Source organism: Pongo pygmaeus, chromosome 10, assembly GCF_028885625.2.
Source record: "Pongo pygmaeus isolate AG05252 chromosome 10, NHGRI_mPonPyg2-v2.0_pri, whole genome shotgun sequence".
NCBI lineage: Eukaryota > Metazoa > Chordata > Mammalia > Primates > Hominidae > Pongo > Pongo pygmaeus.
Window position 1 is genome coordinate 91831299 of NC_072383.2, and position 19434 is coordinate 91850732.

Consider the following 19434-nt stretch of genomic DNA (forward strand, 5'->3'; position numbering starts at 1 on the left):
AAAATGATTGTTGTATACACTGAATTGCTTTGCATGGTCTCATTTGAGATACTTGATGTAAGAATCTTGACTTTTTTATATTTGGAAATATCAAATAAAAATGGAAAAAATGATCATGGCTTTAAAAAAACACACACACACACATGAACTCATATTTGCAAACCAGGTTTCTGAAACTTTGGGTAAGGTGTATGCTTTTAACTTTGAAATGTATAAACACCCAGCGGAAACGTATACCTTTCAGTGCATACTGCATTATGTGCTCACCATGGGTTGTTTAAACTCTGTTCAAATATTCCCCCTCCAAGTGAAAACCTGTTGGGAATTCCACAGTAACACCTTTACTGTTCTCCCGTTGATGATCATGTACATTATTACCTCTTCCTAGTGGTACATTTGTATGATCCTTACTAGTGGAATTACTGGGTTAAAAGGAAATGCTTACCACTAAGATGTCAGTATTCTCCTCATGGATATTTTCCATCTTAATGTTGCCAGTCTAATAGTATAGTATGTGGTTGCTTTACTGCTGTTCTCCCCACCCCCATGGAGTTGTGTCATTATTTTAATGAATGTGAGCTCTTGACTTACTCTAGAATTCTAATACAGATACTTTCTGCACTAGTATCACTTTTATTATTGCAGTTCCATTTAAATGGAAGCATAACTGGCTAAGGCACCACCCCCACCGCCATTACATTTCCTAAAACATACTGCTGCCGAAGACCAACTGTAGAATCCTTATGTAAAAGTCCTGTTCGAGTGTCATTTCATTTTTTAATTAGGGTTTTATTAGTTGGAGGGGATGAGAAACTTGGCCTTTTCCAATGTTGTCTTCACATTGGAGTATAAGAATTCTCTATAGGACTCTTTAATTTTTTTTTTTTTTTTTGGTAGAGATGGGGTCTTGCTGTGTTGCCCAGGCTGGTCTCAAACTCCTAGGCTTAAGCAATCCTCCAGCCTCAGCCTTCTCAAAGTGCTAGGATGATTGGCATGAGCCACCTTGTCTGGCCTGCAGGTCTTTTTAAGCATTTGCTGTTCAGTAACAAGCATCTTCTTTATGCCTAGTATTTGTGATAAGAGCACAAAACAATTTTCTAGTCTCAAAGAGCTTATATTCTAGTGCGGTAGAGGTAAGTGATTTATCTTGGTGTAGTTTTGGCTTTTTTGTTTTTTTGAGACAGAGTCTTGCACTGTCGCCCAGGCTGGAGTGCAGTGGTGCAATCTCAGCTCACTGCAACCTCCGCCTCTCAAGTTCAAGCAATTCTCCTGCCTCATCCTCCTGAGTAGCTGGGATTACAGGTGCCTGCCACCACGCCCGGCTAATTTTTTTGTATTTTTAGTAGAGACACGGGGTTTCACCATATTGGCCAGGCTGGTCTCAAACTCCTGACCTCGTGATCCGCCTGCCTCGGCCTCCCAAAGTGCTGAGATTATGGGCGTGAACCACCGCACCCGGCCTATCTTGGTGTTTTTATATCCTTCAGTATTTTTCAAGGTTTTACAGCTTTTTATCTATAGGCTTATACCATCTTCAAAAGCAATACAATTTTATTTATAGATATGATTTCCCCCACCAAATGCACATTTTATGGAGCTCTAGGACAAAAGTCAGGATGAAAAGTAATCTATCGCTGGTGCTACTTTAATAACTTCCTGACTGGTGCCACTGGCTAAATTCTAGCAGTACGATGAGAGGGCCATTAAGGCCTATCTTAGCAAGACATTATAGCAAAGACCTAAACACTCAAAGGTTCAACTTCTTCTAGCCAGGGAACTATTCTCTAATTCTTCCACCTTGATATGATTTCAGCAAATTCTGATACCCGGTATTACTCTTAACGCATTTTTGCATTTTTGTAACATTTGACAAACATCTCCCAAAATGTAGACTGCCACTCTCCTGATGCTAATCAGTATCAGACAATGAAAGTAAATTTTCCTGCTTTTCTCAACTTTTCCTCAAATTCATTCCTTAAGTTACTGAAATACTTTAATTTGGCCATCATTATTTATCAACCTTAAGAAACATGCCTATTGACGAAGTAAATATACTGGGAATTCAGCTTATCTACAGGAATGTGGACAAAGACTTACATACCAAGACAAGGCACTAGAGTGGAAAGCCATTAAAATGCTCAGCAGCAAAGGATTTGTAATGGTTAACTTGTAATATATCCATATAGTGGAATATTACAGTCATTAGAAATGACATTCGGGTAAGGATCAGAGTGTGGAAACTCATACAGCCTGTCGGAGAGCTACTGAGTAGTATTTATCACAGCTGCATACATACCCTTTCACCCAACAGTTCCACTTCTGGGAGTCTAGTCAACAAATGGACAAGTTGCACAACTAAGCTATGGTCAAATATGTGTGTTGTAGGATTTATGAAATTGGTACCAATTTAATATTCAAATGTGATTAAGTCATGGCAATCTATTTACTGGATACTTTGTGGCTACCAGAGCTATGTGCCGCCACAGGGAGTCCTTTCAATAGTGATTGAAAAAGGCAGAACACTAGACAGAACTACCTGTTTTATGCACGTATTTGCATACACTGAAAAAGCTTAGTCACTTAAAATGAGGTTGTACAGATTGTAGATTTTGTTTTTAAAGGCCTGTATGGTTTAAAAAATGTTTTGGGAAATAGACATGAGCAGGGCAGAGAACTACAACCTACAGGCCAAACCCCACCCCACTGCCTGTTTGTACGGCCAACAAGTTTAAAATTTTTTTAATGTTTTAGGTTGTTTTTTTTTTTTTTTTTTTTTAAATACTATGCCCATTTGTTTACAAATCGTCTATGAGTGCTTTCTCACTACAATGGCAGAACTCAGTAGTTGAGACACACCTATGGCCCACAAAGGCCAAAATATTTACTGTTTTAGGAGAAAACAACATGAATTGTAATAACTTGTACCTACTTGGTTGCTCAGTCCTGATGTGTCCTGCTAAAACCTAAGGGAAACAGCACCAAGTTCAATCTAGTGCAATCAACCTATCACCTCTAAGCTGCTTTTCCCAGATCTGATATCTACTCCTGACCTTAAGCCAGGAAACTTTGTAAACTTACTGGGTTATAATAAAACTTAAGAACTATCGATATTTACTAATCTAGATCATGGAACTATTTCAAAAGCAGTCATATGGTAAGATGGATCAGGAGTCTTTAAAAATAAAACTGAAAAAAATCATGTGATCAATTCAGTAGTAGAGACACAGCTTGGTATCAAGTCTATGTTCATACACTTACCAGTGCCACCCAGCAGGGCCATACAAGACACATGAAATGAGATCAGCTCAAGGGTGACAAGATGAAACTGGGAGAGGGCCAGGGAGATCCGAACTGTTAATATTGGATTCCACAAAACAGGAAAAATTTTAGTCCAGCTCCCAGCATGGCAGCTAATGGCAAGTTACTCAGTACCATAAAGCCAACTCTTGGAATATACCTAATTTCCATGATAAAATGGAAAATAGTGCAGGGGTGAGTGCATAGTTAAGAAAACAACGTATTACCAGTCCAGGTGGTAGATTACAGATTTTTATTATTTACACTTCTTTCAAATTATTACATTCAGCATGTTTCGCTTTTTATGTTATTTAAAATATAAACCCTCATATAATTCCCTAAGATGGGTGGCATGCCAAGTAGCTAAATGAAATATCATCCCAGCCCAAAAGTACTTATTTGAATGAAATATTACATTTTTCTTAAATCAATAAATTAGGTACCCTATTATCATGGTATTTTCTTTTTTGGCCAGTTTTTCTAGATAAGGTTGTGTTGCTACTGCAACTAACAAAAAAGATGTGGCGGGACTGGGCACGGTGGCTCACGCCTGTAATCCCAGCACTGGGAGGCCGAGGCAGGCAGATCACGAGGTCAGGAGATGGAAACCATCCTGGCCCAACATGGTGAAACCCCGTCTCTACTAAAAATACAAAAAATTAGCCGGGCGTGGTGGCAGGTGTCTGTAGTCCCAGCTACTCAGGAGGCTGAGGCAGGAGAATCGCTTGAATGCGGGAGGCGGAGCCTGCAGTGAGCCGAGATCATGCCACAGCACTCCAGCCTAAACTACAGAGCTAGACTGCCTCAAAAAACAAAAAGTGGCTAGAGCAGCCAAAAAAAAAAAAAGTTCCTGAACAATTCAATAGAAAAATAAGGCCTATTCCTATCATTTCCACGATCCAATTTAGTTCCACTTAGGTCACTGTGTTTATAATGTGTTTTTGGACAGATTTCCTTCCCCATTCTCCATAAAACAACCATAGCACCTGTGACTTTTATCTGTTGGTTTGTATTTAATCTTATTTTTAAGTGCTTCTTTGAAATTGTTTTACAAGTACATTCTTGGTCTAGAGTAAGGTTCTATATAGTTGGCCCTCCATATCCATGGGTTCCACTTCGTGGATTCAAACAACCAGACAGAAAATATTCCAAATAACATTGTGTCTGTAGTCAACATGTATATTTTTGTCATTATTCCTTAAACAATAGTGTAACTATTTACATAGCACTTACATTATAATAGGTATTATAAGTAATCTAAATATTAACATATGCGGGAGGATTTGTATATTGTATGCAAATACAACCTCATTTTATTCCAGAGACTTGAGCATCTGCAAATTTGGATATCCAAAGGAAGTCCTAGAACCAGTTCCCGACAAATACCGAGATGACTTTACTTTAGACCTAAGATCTTGCTAGACAGCCTTTGAGAGGACGAAGGATAACTAGAGCAGAAGCAAATCGCAGCGAAGTAGACTACAACAAATCAAAAAAGTCAAAAAACATAAAGCTCCTATCAACACCTCAAGATTTTAGAAAAGCCTCTTAATGGGCAATTTTCTTTTAAATAGAGACTGGGTCCCACTATGTTAGCCAGGCTGGTCACAAACTCCTGGGCTCAAGTGATCCTCCTGCCTTGGCCTCCTAAAGTGCTGGGATTACAGGCGTGAGCCACTGTGCCCGGCCTGGGCAGTCGATTTTCAGGAAGCCACTTAATGTTCAGATTCTTTTCTTCTCTCCCAGGACTTTGCAGATGCTGCTGTTCCCTCTGCCTGGAGATGTTCATTTGGCCTGAATCCAAAAGTCTGTCCAAGTTACTTCTCTTTTCCATGACAGAGTTACAACTATTTGTCTGTCCCCCTTCCCCATTAGAGTATATGGTCCCCAAAGGAAAGCTCCATGCCGTTCACTCATGACCTAATCATCCCCAACAACTAGTGGGCAAACATGAAACACTTTTGTTGAATAATTTGTTTCCTTTAGCCCAGGGATTATAAAGTCAAAGGCTTACAAGGGGGAAGGACTAGCAGGTGTGCTCGGAGGGGACTCTAGCCAACTGGAGAGTAACTGGTGAGAAGACAATGACATGCTCTTAGGGTGTTTGCTACTCAGATCCTCTCAGTAAGTCCCATGCACAAAGGTGGGTCAGGTCTACTGTAGCCAGATCTTCAGATCATTCAAAAGTTACCAGAATTCTAGATTTTCATGCAAATCTCCCAATTTTTAAAAATGTTGGCATCAAATTCAGAATGTTTTAACCAGCTACACTGTGTGGGCCAGGGAAAACAGGCCCAAAGGCCAGGTGAAGGTGCAGTTTTCAACTGCTGCCTTGGCCTCTCCCAGAGCCCCTTACGTCCTAAGAAGGCTCAGTCAACACACTGGCACTCATTTCATCCCACTGGTTGAGAAAGCAAGTCTTATCAAAGTAATGGGGGATTCTTACCAAAATTGCAAAGGAAAAAAATATGATACCATGAAATCAGAAATTCACTGCATTTGAAATGAAAATGACTTATTTCTGTACTTCTGTAACTCACAAATTTAGCAGACATCATTTAGACATATTTTTGTAGTGCAACAGATTTAAATCTGGTTTGTAAATCACTATGTGATACTAGCTATAACCATGAGCAATATTATGGGCAGTAAATGTTGATCTCTATTTCGTTTCTTGAAGTTTTGTGTGGTTCACTTTTAAAGTGAGATTCAATTTCCTTAGCTATAGTCAAATGTACCCTTTAAACAGCCCAAGAATTGTTAAAATGACAGCTGCTATTAGTTTTCAAATTTTACAATGTTAGGGTTGTTAACTATTTTATTCTGAATTAAGCTAACATTTGTTACCATGCAATGCATTTATTTGGAAGGATACCAGTTACCAGTCATCAAAAGCTTTTGTATGTTGAAAATGTAATTTTAATAGTTAATTCTTCATCTTACATAGGAGCACAATAAAATACACCACAATCTGAAGAAACTCCAGAATTACCAGAATAAGAGTGAAGAAAATTCAAATGGGCTACAATATCCATTACCTTAAACTGCAAGAGACAAGGTTGCAACCCGAAGGTTAACATTTATGTATTTATGACTGGCTACATTTATGACTTAAAAATAACAAGAATCAGGAATTAGATATGGAGAGAGGTGCGAAAGAACAGTTTTGTGAGGGGAGGAATTCTGTCAATAAAGAAGAAAAATTACTGAATTCCAAATTAAAGAATAAAACGAGCTCCCACAGCAAATACTGGAGGGATGAAAGCAAGAATCATTAATTGAGGATTTGATACTCTCAAAGGGATAAACCTTTCTGATGACACGCAAGCTGGATACTTGAGATCTGCTCATCAGGTTTATAAGGAAGACTCACAAATGCCTCAGCAAATCCCAAATGATTATCAGATCAGTGTTTCTTAACACACAGGAAAGGTTACAGATGAAATTTTCAGACAAGAACCAAGAAAAATGTCATAACCCAAATTTTAGGCAAAAATGTGGCACAACTGTGAAAGTCCTACATGTCAGTCACAACTGCTATCTTTGCTGTGACTTTCCTGTACAGTAATTTTTAAACATTGTGGCAAGACACCAATGATCGTCTAATCAGACAGCACGAACACATTTATTTCAAATTCCTAGAAGGTTAAAAAAAAGGTCAGATACTGATGCTTTATGCATGCTCAGGGCCAGTTTATAAATACTCCATTCAGCACTATCTTAACACAAATCTGCATCAGTGAAAAGAAACTGGCAAAATCCACCTCTTGCCATTCAATCTGTCAGATGGTGAAGACCAAGAAAGAATGTTCCATCAGTTTTAATTTTAAAATACGATTGTCAAATTGGGAAAATGAAATAAACACAGTAAAATAAACTGTACAAAGGCAAAGTAGAATAACAAAAAATATTTTACTAAAACATAAGATTTACAGAAGTTTCCAGACAAGCCATACAAAATGGTCACAAGCTTTTTTTGAAGGGGGGAATCTACACTTGACAGCAATGTTATTAGTGAGGGCTGTGATGTTTGTTTAATGTTCCCATTTTGGTTCAAACAATCAAGCTTGTCCATCTACAGCGTCTAAATGAAGTTAGACTTGGCTAGAGCATATTCTAAAGACCTGGTTAGCTGCTTTTAACCAATGCAATTAGATCACCAAAAAAGGGGGAAAGGAGCCCATAAAATTAAACTACCTCCCCCCTCAAAAATAAAATAAAATAAAATAAAAACACCCACACCCCTGCAGCTAACCTGACAACTACCTTCATTCACAGTGCTTTATACTTAAACCAGGATGGGGGAAATGAATAAAAGCAGGGAGGGGCCACTGCTTTCAAACGTTTCACAACAATCCAGATGATACTTCTAGCCTCTGCTCATGCTTTATGACAGTGAATCAGGACAAGACATAGATTTGCTAATGTGCATTTAATCACCAAAGGACTGAAGATGTCTGGGCTTTTTTATTCTGTAATGTTTCTAAGACTGTGTCCATTAAATGCAAACAAAGAGGAGGAAGTCTTGGCAGAACAGGAGAAGTGATGCACACTTGATGATCGGATCAATTTAAATATTATTCATGGCATATAGCCTAGTCCATGCTCTAGCTGTAGACAGAAACAAACATACGATTATTATTTTCCTTAGTTCAATATGTTACTTTCCAAACTATAAATGGCAAACAACCACTATTAATTATGGAAATGTCATGCTGTAATCTCTTAAATTCATGCCTTTTTCTATAAATTGGATCAGGGCTGAAAGATTTTGTAAATGTCCAATTACCAAAACACTACAATAAAATTAAGAAGTTCTAGAAAATTCAAGAGGATGAATCAAGTTGTCCATTTCTAGATACACAATTCTCCCCACTAATTTTCTTAAAATTTGTAGCAAAGCTTCTTGACTCCAAATTCTGTAGCCATAAACAGCTGAATACTTTAATCAAATGGGTTACAAAAACAGTTCAAGTTTTCCAGTATTCTTTATATATAACTAGATAAATGGTACGCACTCAGTATTTGTTAAACCAGGTGTAGTTACAAGAGACTCCAAGACCTTCCAATTACAGGTTATCTTTAAATTTGGGGGGGGGGGGTCCCATAGCAGGCCATTTTGTTAAGAGGTATTTACATACTATAAGCAGGATCTCACTTATTATACTTTTTTCTATTTCTTTTCCTTGCCAAGAGCTTTAGAAAAGTTTAAGTGGTAATACAAATTTGTAAAAGTGGAAGTGATGTGAAGGAGAATGAATATTAGATACCTGTTTCTATGGCTTGGGCTTCGTTGGTCTTCCACTGCTCCGCTACATCATTTGCTAATGGATCATCTGGATTGGGAGCACTTAACAAGGCCTGGATCGATAGCAGAACTGTGCGGATCTGCAGTGCTGGGGACCACTTATCTATGAAGGCAACAGGCCCAGTATGATAAAGCATGAAAAAAACAGGCCCAGAACTGCTTCACTTCCCTCCCACAGACCTCTCTGATCTTTGTATAATGTTTACATTCTAAACATGGAATGCTTAAGAGAAAAAGGAGAAAGCTTAATAATAGCATATGCTGATAAAGATAACACTTACCTTTCAAAATATCTAAACATATTCTTCCCAACTTGTCTACATTAGGATGATAAATTTTGGTCATGAAACGTACTTTAGGGGCTGCCATTGGGTATTCTTCTGGAAGGAATAGTTCAAGTTTAAAAGTCCCTCCCTCAAAGGGGGAATCCTGAGGGCCAGCAATGACCACATGAAAATAACGGGCGTTGCTCTCATCTGGTTCTGCTTTGATGCCAGGAACTGGTTCTGCCAGCAAACGCTGGGTTTCCTATGACAGAAAAACAAACACATTTGTGAAACAAATGTCATTTTGCTAGACACCAAAAGTAAAATTAGAAAGTTCATCTCTTAGAACTACGCATAATAGAACATCTCCAATCTCCCAACAGGATTTATTTAGCTTATAAAATGCAAAATTCAAGAAAATACCATTTAAATAATTACAACCAGCTGAATGAAACTGCAAGCGAATACCAATGATGTTATCATACATTTTGGCTACAAATGTCTACAAATATGTTAATAAAATTAGGTTAATAAAACTGATTTTTTACTCAAGTAAAATAAAGTAACACTAGGATTACATAAGTAAGGCAACTTGCTCTAAACTCAACCAAAACAAGGCTATTTAAAAAGTAAAATTAGCTGCTTTGGTGGTTTTTTTTTGGTTTGTTTGTTTTTGAGACAGGGTCTCACTCTGTCACTCAGGCTGGAGTGCAGTGGCAAGATCTTGGCTCACTGCAGCCTCGACCTCCCTGGGCCCAGGTGATCCTCCCAACTCGGCCTCCTGAGTAGCTGGGATTACAGGTGTGCGCCACCACACCTAGCTAATTTTTGTATTTTTAGTAGAGACGGTATCACCCTGTTGGCCAGGCTGGTCTTGAATTCCTGGCCTCATGTGATCTGCTCGCCTTGGCTTCCCAAAGTGCTGGGATTACAGGTATGGGCCAACACACTCGGCCAAAAATTAGTTTTTAAACCCACTGAAAACCTCCCCTCTGAAAAACGTAATGGACTAAAGAAAGGAGATAAGAAGAGGCCCAGGTACCTGAACAGGACTAAAGAAATATATTTAACAATGCTGATTACTCTAAAATTGACAATTAACTTCAGAGGAACCCTTAATACTCCCAACAATCGTATCATTAGTTCTCTTTTTCATCATTCTCCCTCTCCCCTAAATAACTATTATTATTCTTTCTCTTCTCTCTTCAAACCTCCTGCATCTCCATCCCCATCCTCACTTGTGGCTGATGTCCTGCTTCCTATTTCATGACAAGTTAGATACTTCCATCAGTTCCCACTGTAGCATTTGGACATTTCCCTGCATCTGCGCCCATACGCTCTGGCTTTTCTCCTATATAGATGAAATGTAACATACTCTTGGCTAGGGCCAATCGGTCTTGAGCACTAGATCTTACTGATCTGTTTGAAATGTTTGTTCCTTGGTGCCATAAAAAAATAGCACTTGAACATAAATTTAATTTATTTAGTAAGGCCATTTTTACTTCCTGCAGAAAGGGTACACTCGCCAGGAGTTTTGCCACAAGAGTACACTGAACAAAGGAGACAGGGTCATTTATAACCTGACGCGTCCACCCTATTGCTGTGTCCGGTTTCCACTGGCTGGAACGGGACCTCACATTCTGTATTTGTCCTGATTGGCTAGCAACTTAGAAGTTTTTAAAAGAGGTAAAGGTAGAGGGGAACAAAGGAAAGAGGAAGTAACTTGTGGAATGCTGAGAAAGGTAAAAACACTTTTAAATAAGGAAGAGGAACAGGCTATGACCTAATGCTTGCTTGGACCAGTATAAGCACGCCAGGGCAAATATTTAGGCTAAATTGTGGGAGCTAAGAACATATGACTTCTTTATTATGGCTAGCAGATATTTAAGAATGTTTGCACAGGTCTTCAAATAAATTTTGCTTCTAAGAGAAGTTACTATTTATTCCTAATTAGATGGGGAGGAAAGTCTTTGAAGAGGAACCTCTACTTTGCTTGTCTCCAATTTCTCTCCTCCTCTTCTGTCTTGAACATACCCTCCAATCAAGCTGAAGTTATCGCTAACTTGTTTGTTAAGGTCACCAATGATTTCCACAAGGTTAAATCAAATGTCCAGTGCTTAATCTTTATCCTACCTAAATGCAACATCTTATCCAGCTGGTCTCCTTCCTCTTTGCAAAGCTTTATCTAACTTCCTATAAACATTCTCATGGCTCTCTTCCTCCTTGTCTGGCAGCAGCTTCCTTTAGTTTCCTTGTTGGTTTCTTCCTATCTCCCAACATCGCAACACTGAAGTGCACTGGGGCTCTATTCTAGGGCTTCCTCTCCGTTTATACATTTCCACAGTGATCTCATGTAATGCAATCAATTTAAATACTAAATACACTCTGTAAGTTGAAGCCTCCCCTAATTCATATCTAGCCCAGACCTCTCTCCTCATCGTGCCTCTTGCCTCTATTACTACCTGCTTGATATATGCTCTTGAATGTCTAATAAGCATCCCAAATTTAACATGACCTCTCTATCCCCAACCTTTGCTCCTCCCATAAAGTCTTCCCCACGTCAGTTACTGGCAAACCCATCTTTCCAAATGATCCACCTTTTCCTTCATATGCCACACACATCTAGCCTGATTGGCAAATTGGGTTTTTTTAATACTTCAAATTCCACTCATGATTGGACTGTTTCTCACCCTTCTACTGCTACACCTTTGATCCAAGCAACCATCAGCTCTGACCTGGCATACTACAACAGCCTCCTAACCTGTTCTTCCTGCTTCTGACCTCACTACCTCCCTCGCAGGTCTATTATCCACAGACCCTTTAAAAGTCATAGTCCTGAGCCAGGTGCGGTGGCTCACGCCTGTAATCCCAGCACTTTGGGAGGCCAAGGCGGATGGATCGCCTCAGGTCAGGAGTTCAAGACCAGCCTCATCAACACGGAGAAATCCCATCTCCACTAAAAATACAAAATCAGCCGGGCATGGTGGCACGTGCCTGTAATCCCAGCTACTCGGGAGGCTGAGGCAGGAGAATCATTTGAAGCCGGGAGGCGGAGGTTGCAGTGAGCTGAGATCGTGCCATTGCACTCCAGCCTGGGTGACAGGGCGAGACTCCATCTCAAAAAAAGTATGGGCATGGTAGCTCACACCTGTAATCCCAGCACTTTGGGAGGCCGAGGCAGGTGGATCGGCTCAGGTCAGGAGTTCGAGACCAGCCTGATCAACATGGAGAAATCCCACCTCTACTAAAAATATAAAATTAGCCAGGCATGGTGGCACATGCCTGTAATCCCAGCTACTTGGGAGGCTGAGGCAGGAGAGTCGCTTGAACCCGGGAGGTGGAGGTTGCGGTGAGCCCAGATCACGCCATTGCACTCCAGCCTAGACAACAAGTGTGAAACTCCGTCTCAAAAAAAAAAAAAAAAAAAGTCATAGTCCTTGTAATGGGCCCCCAAAAGAGGCTCTATATGATGCCCTCACTCCACCTACCTCTCTGACTTATCTTCAGCTATTCCCTCTCCATCCCCTAACCTTCTCTGTTCCAGACAAAAATTAGCTTCCTTGTAGTTCTTCAACGTGCCAGGCATCCTCTCACCTCAAGGGCTTTGCACTTCCTCTTCTTCCCCAAGATATCCATATGGCTTGCTCCCTCAGCTCCTAAGATCTTCATGTTTTCTCAGTGAAGCCATCATAACTGAAATTGCAAACCCCATTCAACCCTACCCTGCACACTCCCTATCCCCACTCCCCGGCTTTATCTCCACAGCACTACTAACAAATCTCATTTCTACTTATTTTGTTCAGAATTTAAGCTCCATGAGAGGATGGATTTGAGTCTATTTTATGGACTGCTATATCCTCAGCATTTGGAACACTGCCTGGCACAATAGATATTCAATTAATATTTACTGAATTCTGAATCTATTTGATGTTATGAAGAGAGGAAAATAAACGATCAGAATTTCATCGTTAACATCATGAAGGCAGGGTTATTTTCAAGGCAGGATGTGCACATTATGGAAGGAAAACAAAAGGAGCCACTCAGGTATGGGGAAAAATAGTCCAACTTCTACTTATATTTATTTTTAACCAGAAAAAGTTCATATTTAAATAAGCTTTTAGGTATGAAAAACAATAAATGAGAACATTTTATTTACACTGCCTTCACCTAAAAAAAAAACACATCATAAACTGTTTCATTCCACAAGCTATAAGGCATTTTTAAAAACAACAACAACAAATAACTTCTCTCTCAGCACAGTAATATACTGAAATAGTCATAAGATGTAAATACAAATCAAATGCTTCCCCAAAATGTGTTAATTAAACCCATGGCCATTTTAGGTAATGTCTCTGGTATTTTAAGACTAGTTTTTTGTTTTGATCATGGCAATGTAAGAGCAAGTGAGAAACTGACATGTTCTTTAGGTTCAAACTAAAACATTTTTAGAGCATTAAAAAGCTCAAGAGGCAATAATGAAGCCTCTGACCTTGGGAAGTCCTTTAACATGTGACCAGAACAAAAGAGGCTCGTCTTCATTTTTTAGGAAAAAAGTTAAGATATTAGGGATGAATAGCAGGAGTAGAAGAATGAGAAAATAACTGGATGGCAAAATTCCTTGAATTCTCGGCTCTCCTCACCTCCATCCTTTAATTTTACCCCAGGTCTTCATGTTTTGAGAAAGCCATAAACTGGGTGACTGGAAAAAAAAAGAAAGCCAGGGCCCAAGAGTCCCAATCCACCACTCACCAGTTACACAAAGTAGTAGCAGCTCTGTATCTACTATAAAAAGCTACAGAAACGCCTCCAAAAGCATATCCCAAAATAGCTTCAAAATCACTCAGTACACAGTGGCAGAGATAGATATGGCATTTACTTTCTCATCTTCAGTTCACCCTCAAAATCAGATATTCTTTGTAAAGAATGTATATATTAAGCACATCATGTGACCTGATCAAGCCTAGATTTAATCGGAACACATTCTAAAATAAGCTTTCGTGTGTAGAAAACATTTTGAAATAGTCCTTATAATATATGCTGCTCTCAAGTTCTAATGGACTGACACAAAAACATGCATAATTATTTCACTAAACTGTGTTGGTTTCCCTAACAAACCCACAGCATAAACTGTGGGAGGGGAAAAAAGGAATAAAATCCAAACTAAATGAAACAAGTCTGAAATGGCAGCATCTGAAAAAGTCTCAACCACAGAGACTGACGTCAACTTTTTTCCTAAAAAGGCAAAAACTGGCTAGGAAATAAAATCTTTCCGGCCACTATTCAACACATGACTAACTAAAATACCTTCTGGTTTTACACTATTCTTTGGTGGAAAGACAGAGTACAGTATGATTTCTTTAAGTGAAGAAGTAAAGGGCTAAAATTCCTACTGTTTCACTTATCTATCTTTTTTTTTTGAGACAAGTCTCGCTCTGTTGCCCAGGCTGCAGTGCAGTGGCACGATCTCGGATCACTGCAACCTCTGCCTCCTGGGTCCAAGCGAGCACCTGGCGTATTTTTAGCAGAGACGGGGTTTCACCATGTTAGCCAGGCAAGTCTCGAACTCCTGACTTAAAGTGATCTGCCCGCCTCAGCCTCCCAAAGTGCTGGGATTGTAAGCATGAGGCACCACGCCCAGCCTTATCTATCTTTTGGCACAAGTAATTTACATTGCAGGTGGGACGCCATGGTTCACGTCTGTAATCCCCGCACTTTGGGAGGCTGACGCAGGCAGGGAAATCACTTGAGGCTAGGAGTTCCAGACCAAGCCGGGCAAGCATAGTGAGACCCCATCACTATCAAAAAAAAAAAGAAAGTTGACAAATGAATCACATAGGAAGGCCATAGTTGTTTACAGAAAAACAGAATAACCCTTAAATGCACTTTGTGATTCTATTATGTTTAAAAGCAGTCAAAGGATAGAATCCCAAATAGAAGTGAGTTTAGGGCCATGCATAATAGAAAGCACTGTAGACTATGTTCAGGAAATTAGTTACTAAAATAGACAAGGAAGTTGGTAAAGGAATAGGGTATGGATTTAAATGTCAACAAAATTAAGTCTAAAGGAAGGTATCTCATCTTAAAGAATGCATACAATAGTTAATGCTACAAATATTTTTAAAAGGAATCAAATATCACATCAAATTGATCTAATTATCAATAGATCTACTGGGACTTGAAAAGCAAACCCTAGACTCACACTACAGTAAACTATACTGTAGTTAGTAAATTATAACAACTGACATTCTGTCAACCAATCTCTATTAACCAGGACTCTTATTTTTAAGTTGAAAAATAATTTGTGCTCAGTACGAAGCAATGCCAGGTCTTAGATGTTCTTCTGCAAGGCAATGATTAAATTACGTACAGTAAAATTTTGGGGTAATAAACAGTATTCTTAGAAAGAGTGCTAATTTGTGTGTGAGAAAAGTTGGTCCAGTTAGTAACTATCTATATCCCAGTGCATCCTGTCTACAGTGATTAGGTATTTTAGAATATTCTCTGAAACACAAAATTGCAACGTATGACCAGTAATATCAACTGTAGATCTTTTAGCTCATCTCAAACAAGAGCTGTCTGATAACTCAATAACTGCCAATTTCATTACTGAAAAATAAGTGTTAAAAAACTGAGTGATGCTTCAATGATACCTACTCTGTAAACTCCAACCTGTCACTACATCTTTAAGCGATTCTAAAATATTAACAAACAGGGTTCTGGGCAAAGTTGTGTGTTATAGAAAAAAAATTTAAATAAAGAAAAAACAAATTATGAAAAATTTGTAAGATAAAACAAACGGGCTCCTTTTTTGGGATCACTAACAAAGCAAGTCAATTCTTCATTATGTACACAACTGTAAATTACTTATGAGAATCTGCAAGTTCACCCTCTATATATGTAAGTGGGCATTTTTATTTATCACTTTTTTTGTAGAGATGGGTTTCTCTATGTTGCCCAGGCTAGTCTCCTGCCTCAAGCAATCTTCCTGCCCTGGCCTCCCAAAGCAATGGGATGACAAACGTGAGCCACCACACTTGGCTCCATAAGTGAGCATTTAAAAAATGATACCACCAGCCTGGGCAACATAGCAAGACCCCATCTCTCCAAACCAAAAAACTAAAAAAATTAGTTGGGCATGCTGGCATATGACTATAGTCCTAGCGTACTTGGGAGGTTGAGGTGGGAGTACTGCCTGAGCCCAGGAGTTCAAGCTTACAGTTAGCTGTGATCACACCACTGCACCCCAGCCTGGGCGACAGTGAGCGCTTGTCTCTTAAAAACAAAACAAAACAAAACAAAAAGTTAATTATCATCAATGGACATTTCCAAGTGCGTACCCCTTGCTTCATTTTATCTGTAAGCCCTGTGAATTTTACTACATGATTTTTGTATAACATAACATTCTTAGGAACATGTAATGTCTCATTATAGTAAAACTGACTGCCTATTTTCTAGCTGGGATTAGAAATAGAACCAAAGTTTTGCTCAAGCTCCCCACTACACTACTTCCTTACACATCATAAGGCCACCTAGAGATACACTAAGATAAAAATGGCTGATGAGTACTTTTCTCCACAGCACTGCTGTCCAACAGAAATATAATACAAGCCACATAAGTATTTTAAAATTTTCTAGTAGCCACATAAAAAAGTAAAAAGAAACAAGTAAAATTAATTTTAATATATTTTATCTAAAAATGTATTCAAAATATTATTTCAACATGAAATCAGTATGAAATGAATGATGTATTTTATCTTTTATCATAGCCTTCAATGCCCACTGTGCAAATTACACTTGTAGCACATGTTGATTTAAACTAGTCATATTTCAACTACTCAACAGCCACATGGAATGATTAGTGGCTCCCAAATTAGTCTGGAGAGTGAAACACAATCATGTTATAATGTTACTGCCTGGTCATTATGAATAATTTATTTCATATAATAGGTAAAATTTTGTACAGAAACTTTAAAGCATCACTATTTTCCCCTCAAAAAATTCTATACAAAAAGTAATGTCAGGCTGGGCGTGGTGGCTCATGCCTATAATCCCAGCATTTTGGGAGGCCGAGGCAGGCAGATCACCTGAGGTCAGGAGTTCGAGACCAACATGGAGAAACCCTGTCTCTACTAAAAATATAAAATTAGCCGGGCGTCGTGCTGCATGCCTGTAATCCCAGCTACTCAGGAGGCTGAGGCAAGAGAATCACTTGAACCTGGGAGGTGGAGGTTGCGGTGAGCCGAGATCGTGCCACTGCACTTCAGCCTGGGCAACAAGAGTAAAACTCCATCTCAAAAAAAAAAAAAGTAATGTCAGAACATTTGACATCACTAATAACAGGAATGCATGTAACAAGAGTTGCTGTTTGCTACAGTCACAAGATTGTGTTTGAAAAAAACAATTTATGGCAATTTCAAAACACATTAAATGAACAAAAATTAATTCAAACAAGCTAACTGCATGATGAAGTAAAGAGTTCACTGAGGAACTATTTTAATTTTTACAGTACACACTACCCCCTAGTGGACATAAGACGTCATCTACTTATTTCACCACCTTTCCTTCGCAAATGAAAAAACTGATGCTCTTAAAAGTTATTGTACCCAAGTTTGCTAAGCTTTTTAAACTTACATTATATGATCACTCCTTGCTTTGGTAAAACCAAACCAAAGTTAGCACCCACCTAAACACATCCTTGAAAAAGACCTATAGATTCCAACAGTAAATAAAATGAAAATAGTTTAAGAAAACTAATAAAAGCAAACCAAGCAAAGCTAAGACAATTTTGTATTCCCTTTCTGCTTTCACCTCTTGTGCCTATCTTGCTCCTAACCACTTAGACTCCCCCAGATAAGCTAACTGGGTCCATGAGAATTTCCTGAAAATGCCTATCCTAAAGTCAAATGGAGAATAATGATTCTCAAGACACACCCCTCCCTTGTTCTTTCTTTTCCCTTCTACTCCCACATACTTAAATCTCACAATTTCTTAGGTGGCAGATTCAGAGAAGGAAAAATGGAAGAAGCTATTTCTAAGATTCTGGGTACCAAAGACTAAATCTCAGAGTACTTTAGACCAGAATATTCCTTTTTTTTTGGGAAAAGCTTTATTTATGGGTTGATAGGTAACAAATAGGTAAGTACTCTCTATTCCACTTGAAGTAATAACGAACAGATGGGGCCAGATGACTTGGGCTAGAAATCGCTACATCCTAATTTTTTCCCTCAAACCTAGACCAGATCAATATTTCTGTGAAGCTCAGTGAAAAGGAATGGAGACTTGGGAGCTGGAGGGACTTCTGAAAGGCAAAGTATATATAATCTGAGATACATCAGAATGTATCTCAGGTCTGAATTAATCTAAAAGTTTCTCCCTTGTACTTCCAGTTTCCTGTTCATTACTACCTCTCCACTTACTGTAACTACGCACAATAATTGCTGGTTTACTTCTCACACCCTAAACTATTTGAAGAGAGGAACCCCAGCTAGTAAATGGTGGTAAATTCTAAATAAATGCTTGCTCAGTGAATGAACGTCTGCAATGCTTAGGTACCACCCAGAGCTGATGAGGAATACTGTATCTGCTGTGTTCATTGGTAAATTCCATCTCAGGAACAGCATTTAAGATTATTCCAATCACTGACAATGACAATGGACAAAAATCAGAATAATCCTACTAACAAATCGTCCCACCAAGAAGAAAAACTGTTAAGCTGAATTCCTTTATTTCTTGTCTGTCTTGCCTCCCCAATTCTTCTGCCCACTAAACACATCAGGTTGTATTATAGTCTGTGTATATTTTCCTCCCCACCAGTCTGTAAGCCCCATAAAAGCAGGGACCACATGCAATTATCAAGCACTGCTCCCAGATATACAAAGAATCAATAAAAGAAAATCTCGGGTAACAGTTAAAAACAAACTATGCCAAATACTGACTTAAGTGCTACATATGTATTAGCTCATTTAATCCTCATACTCATTTTACAACTGAGAAACAAAGAGTAATCAACCAAAGCTAGCGAATGACAGAGCGAAAATTCAAATCCAAGCTGTTGGGCTCTATTCAGTCTGGTTTCAGGGTGTGTTTCTTAATCTTTTTCTTTTTTTTGGGGGGGGTGGGTGGGTGGGGACAGAGTCTTGCTCTGTCACCCAGGCTGGAGTGCAGTGATGCAATCTCGGCTCACTGCAAGCTCCACCTCCTGGGTTCACACCATTCTCCTGCCTCAGCCTCCTGAGTAGCTGGGACTACAGGCACCCACCACCTCGCCCGGCTAATTTTTTGTATTTTTAGTAGAGACGGTGTTTCGCCGTGTTAGCCAGGATGGTCTTGATCTCCTGACCTCGTGATCTGCTGAGCCCAGCTCATGTTTCCTAATCTTGATGGTATACAATAAAGACAATGAACTACATAAGCAGTAAATGTCAAATGTTTGGCAGAAACAGTAAACAGCACAGGAGTTAAAAGGGCTATTTTCAACCCTTCATAATCTTGAAGTGGTGCTTCATGAAAAAGGTAAATTTAAGCCATAATGTCATAAATTTTTTTTTCTTTTTGAACTGGCAA

General features: G+C 39.0%; 1 protein-coding gene across 1 annotated transcript in view; it reads right to left on the reverse strand.

Annotated features, from left to right (window-relative positions):
• Nucleotides 1-6193: 6193 nt before the first annotated feature.
• Nucleotides 6194-19434, reverse strand: part of UBE2N (ubiquitin conjugating enzyme E2 N) — a 34074-nt gene continuing 20833 nt past the window's right edge. The window contains exons 2-4 of the mRNA XM_054445240.2: nt 8887-9133; nt 8568-8708; nt 6194-7908 (exon numbers count right to left, since the gene is read on the reverse strand). Coding sequence (XP_054301215.1) covers nt 7868-7908; nt 8568-8708; nt 8887-9133 — 429 coding nt within the window. The 3' untranslated portion in view covers nt 6194-7867. The remainder of the gene's footprint in view (nt 7909-8567; nt 8709-8886; nt 9134-19434) is intronic.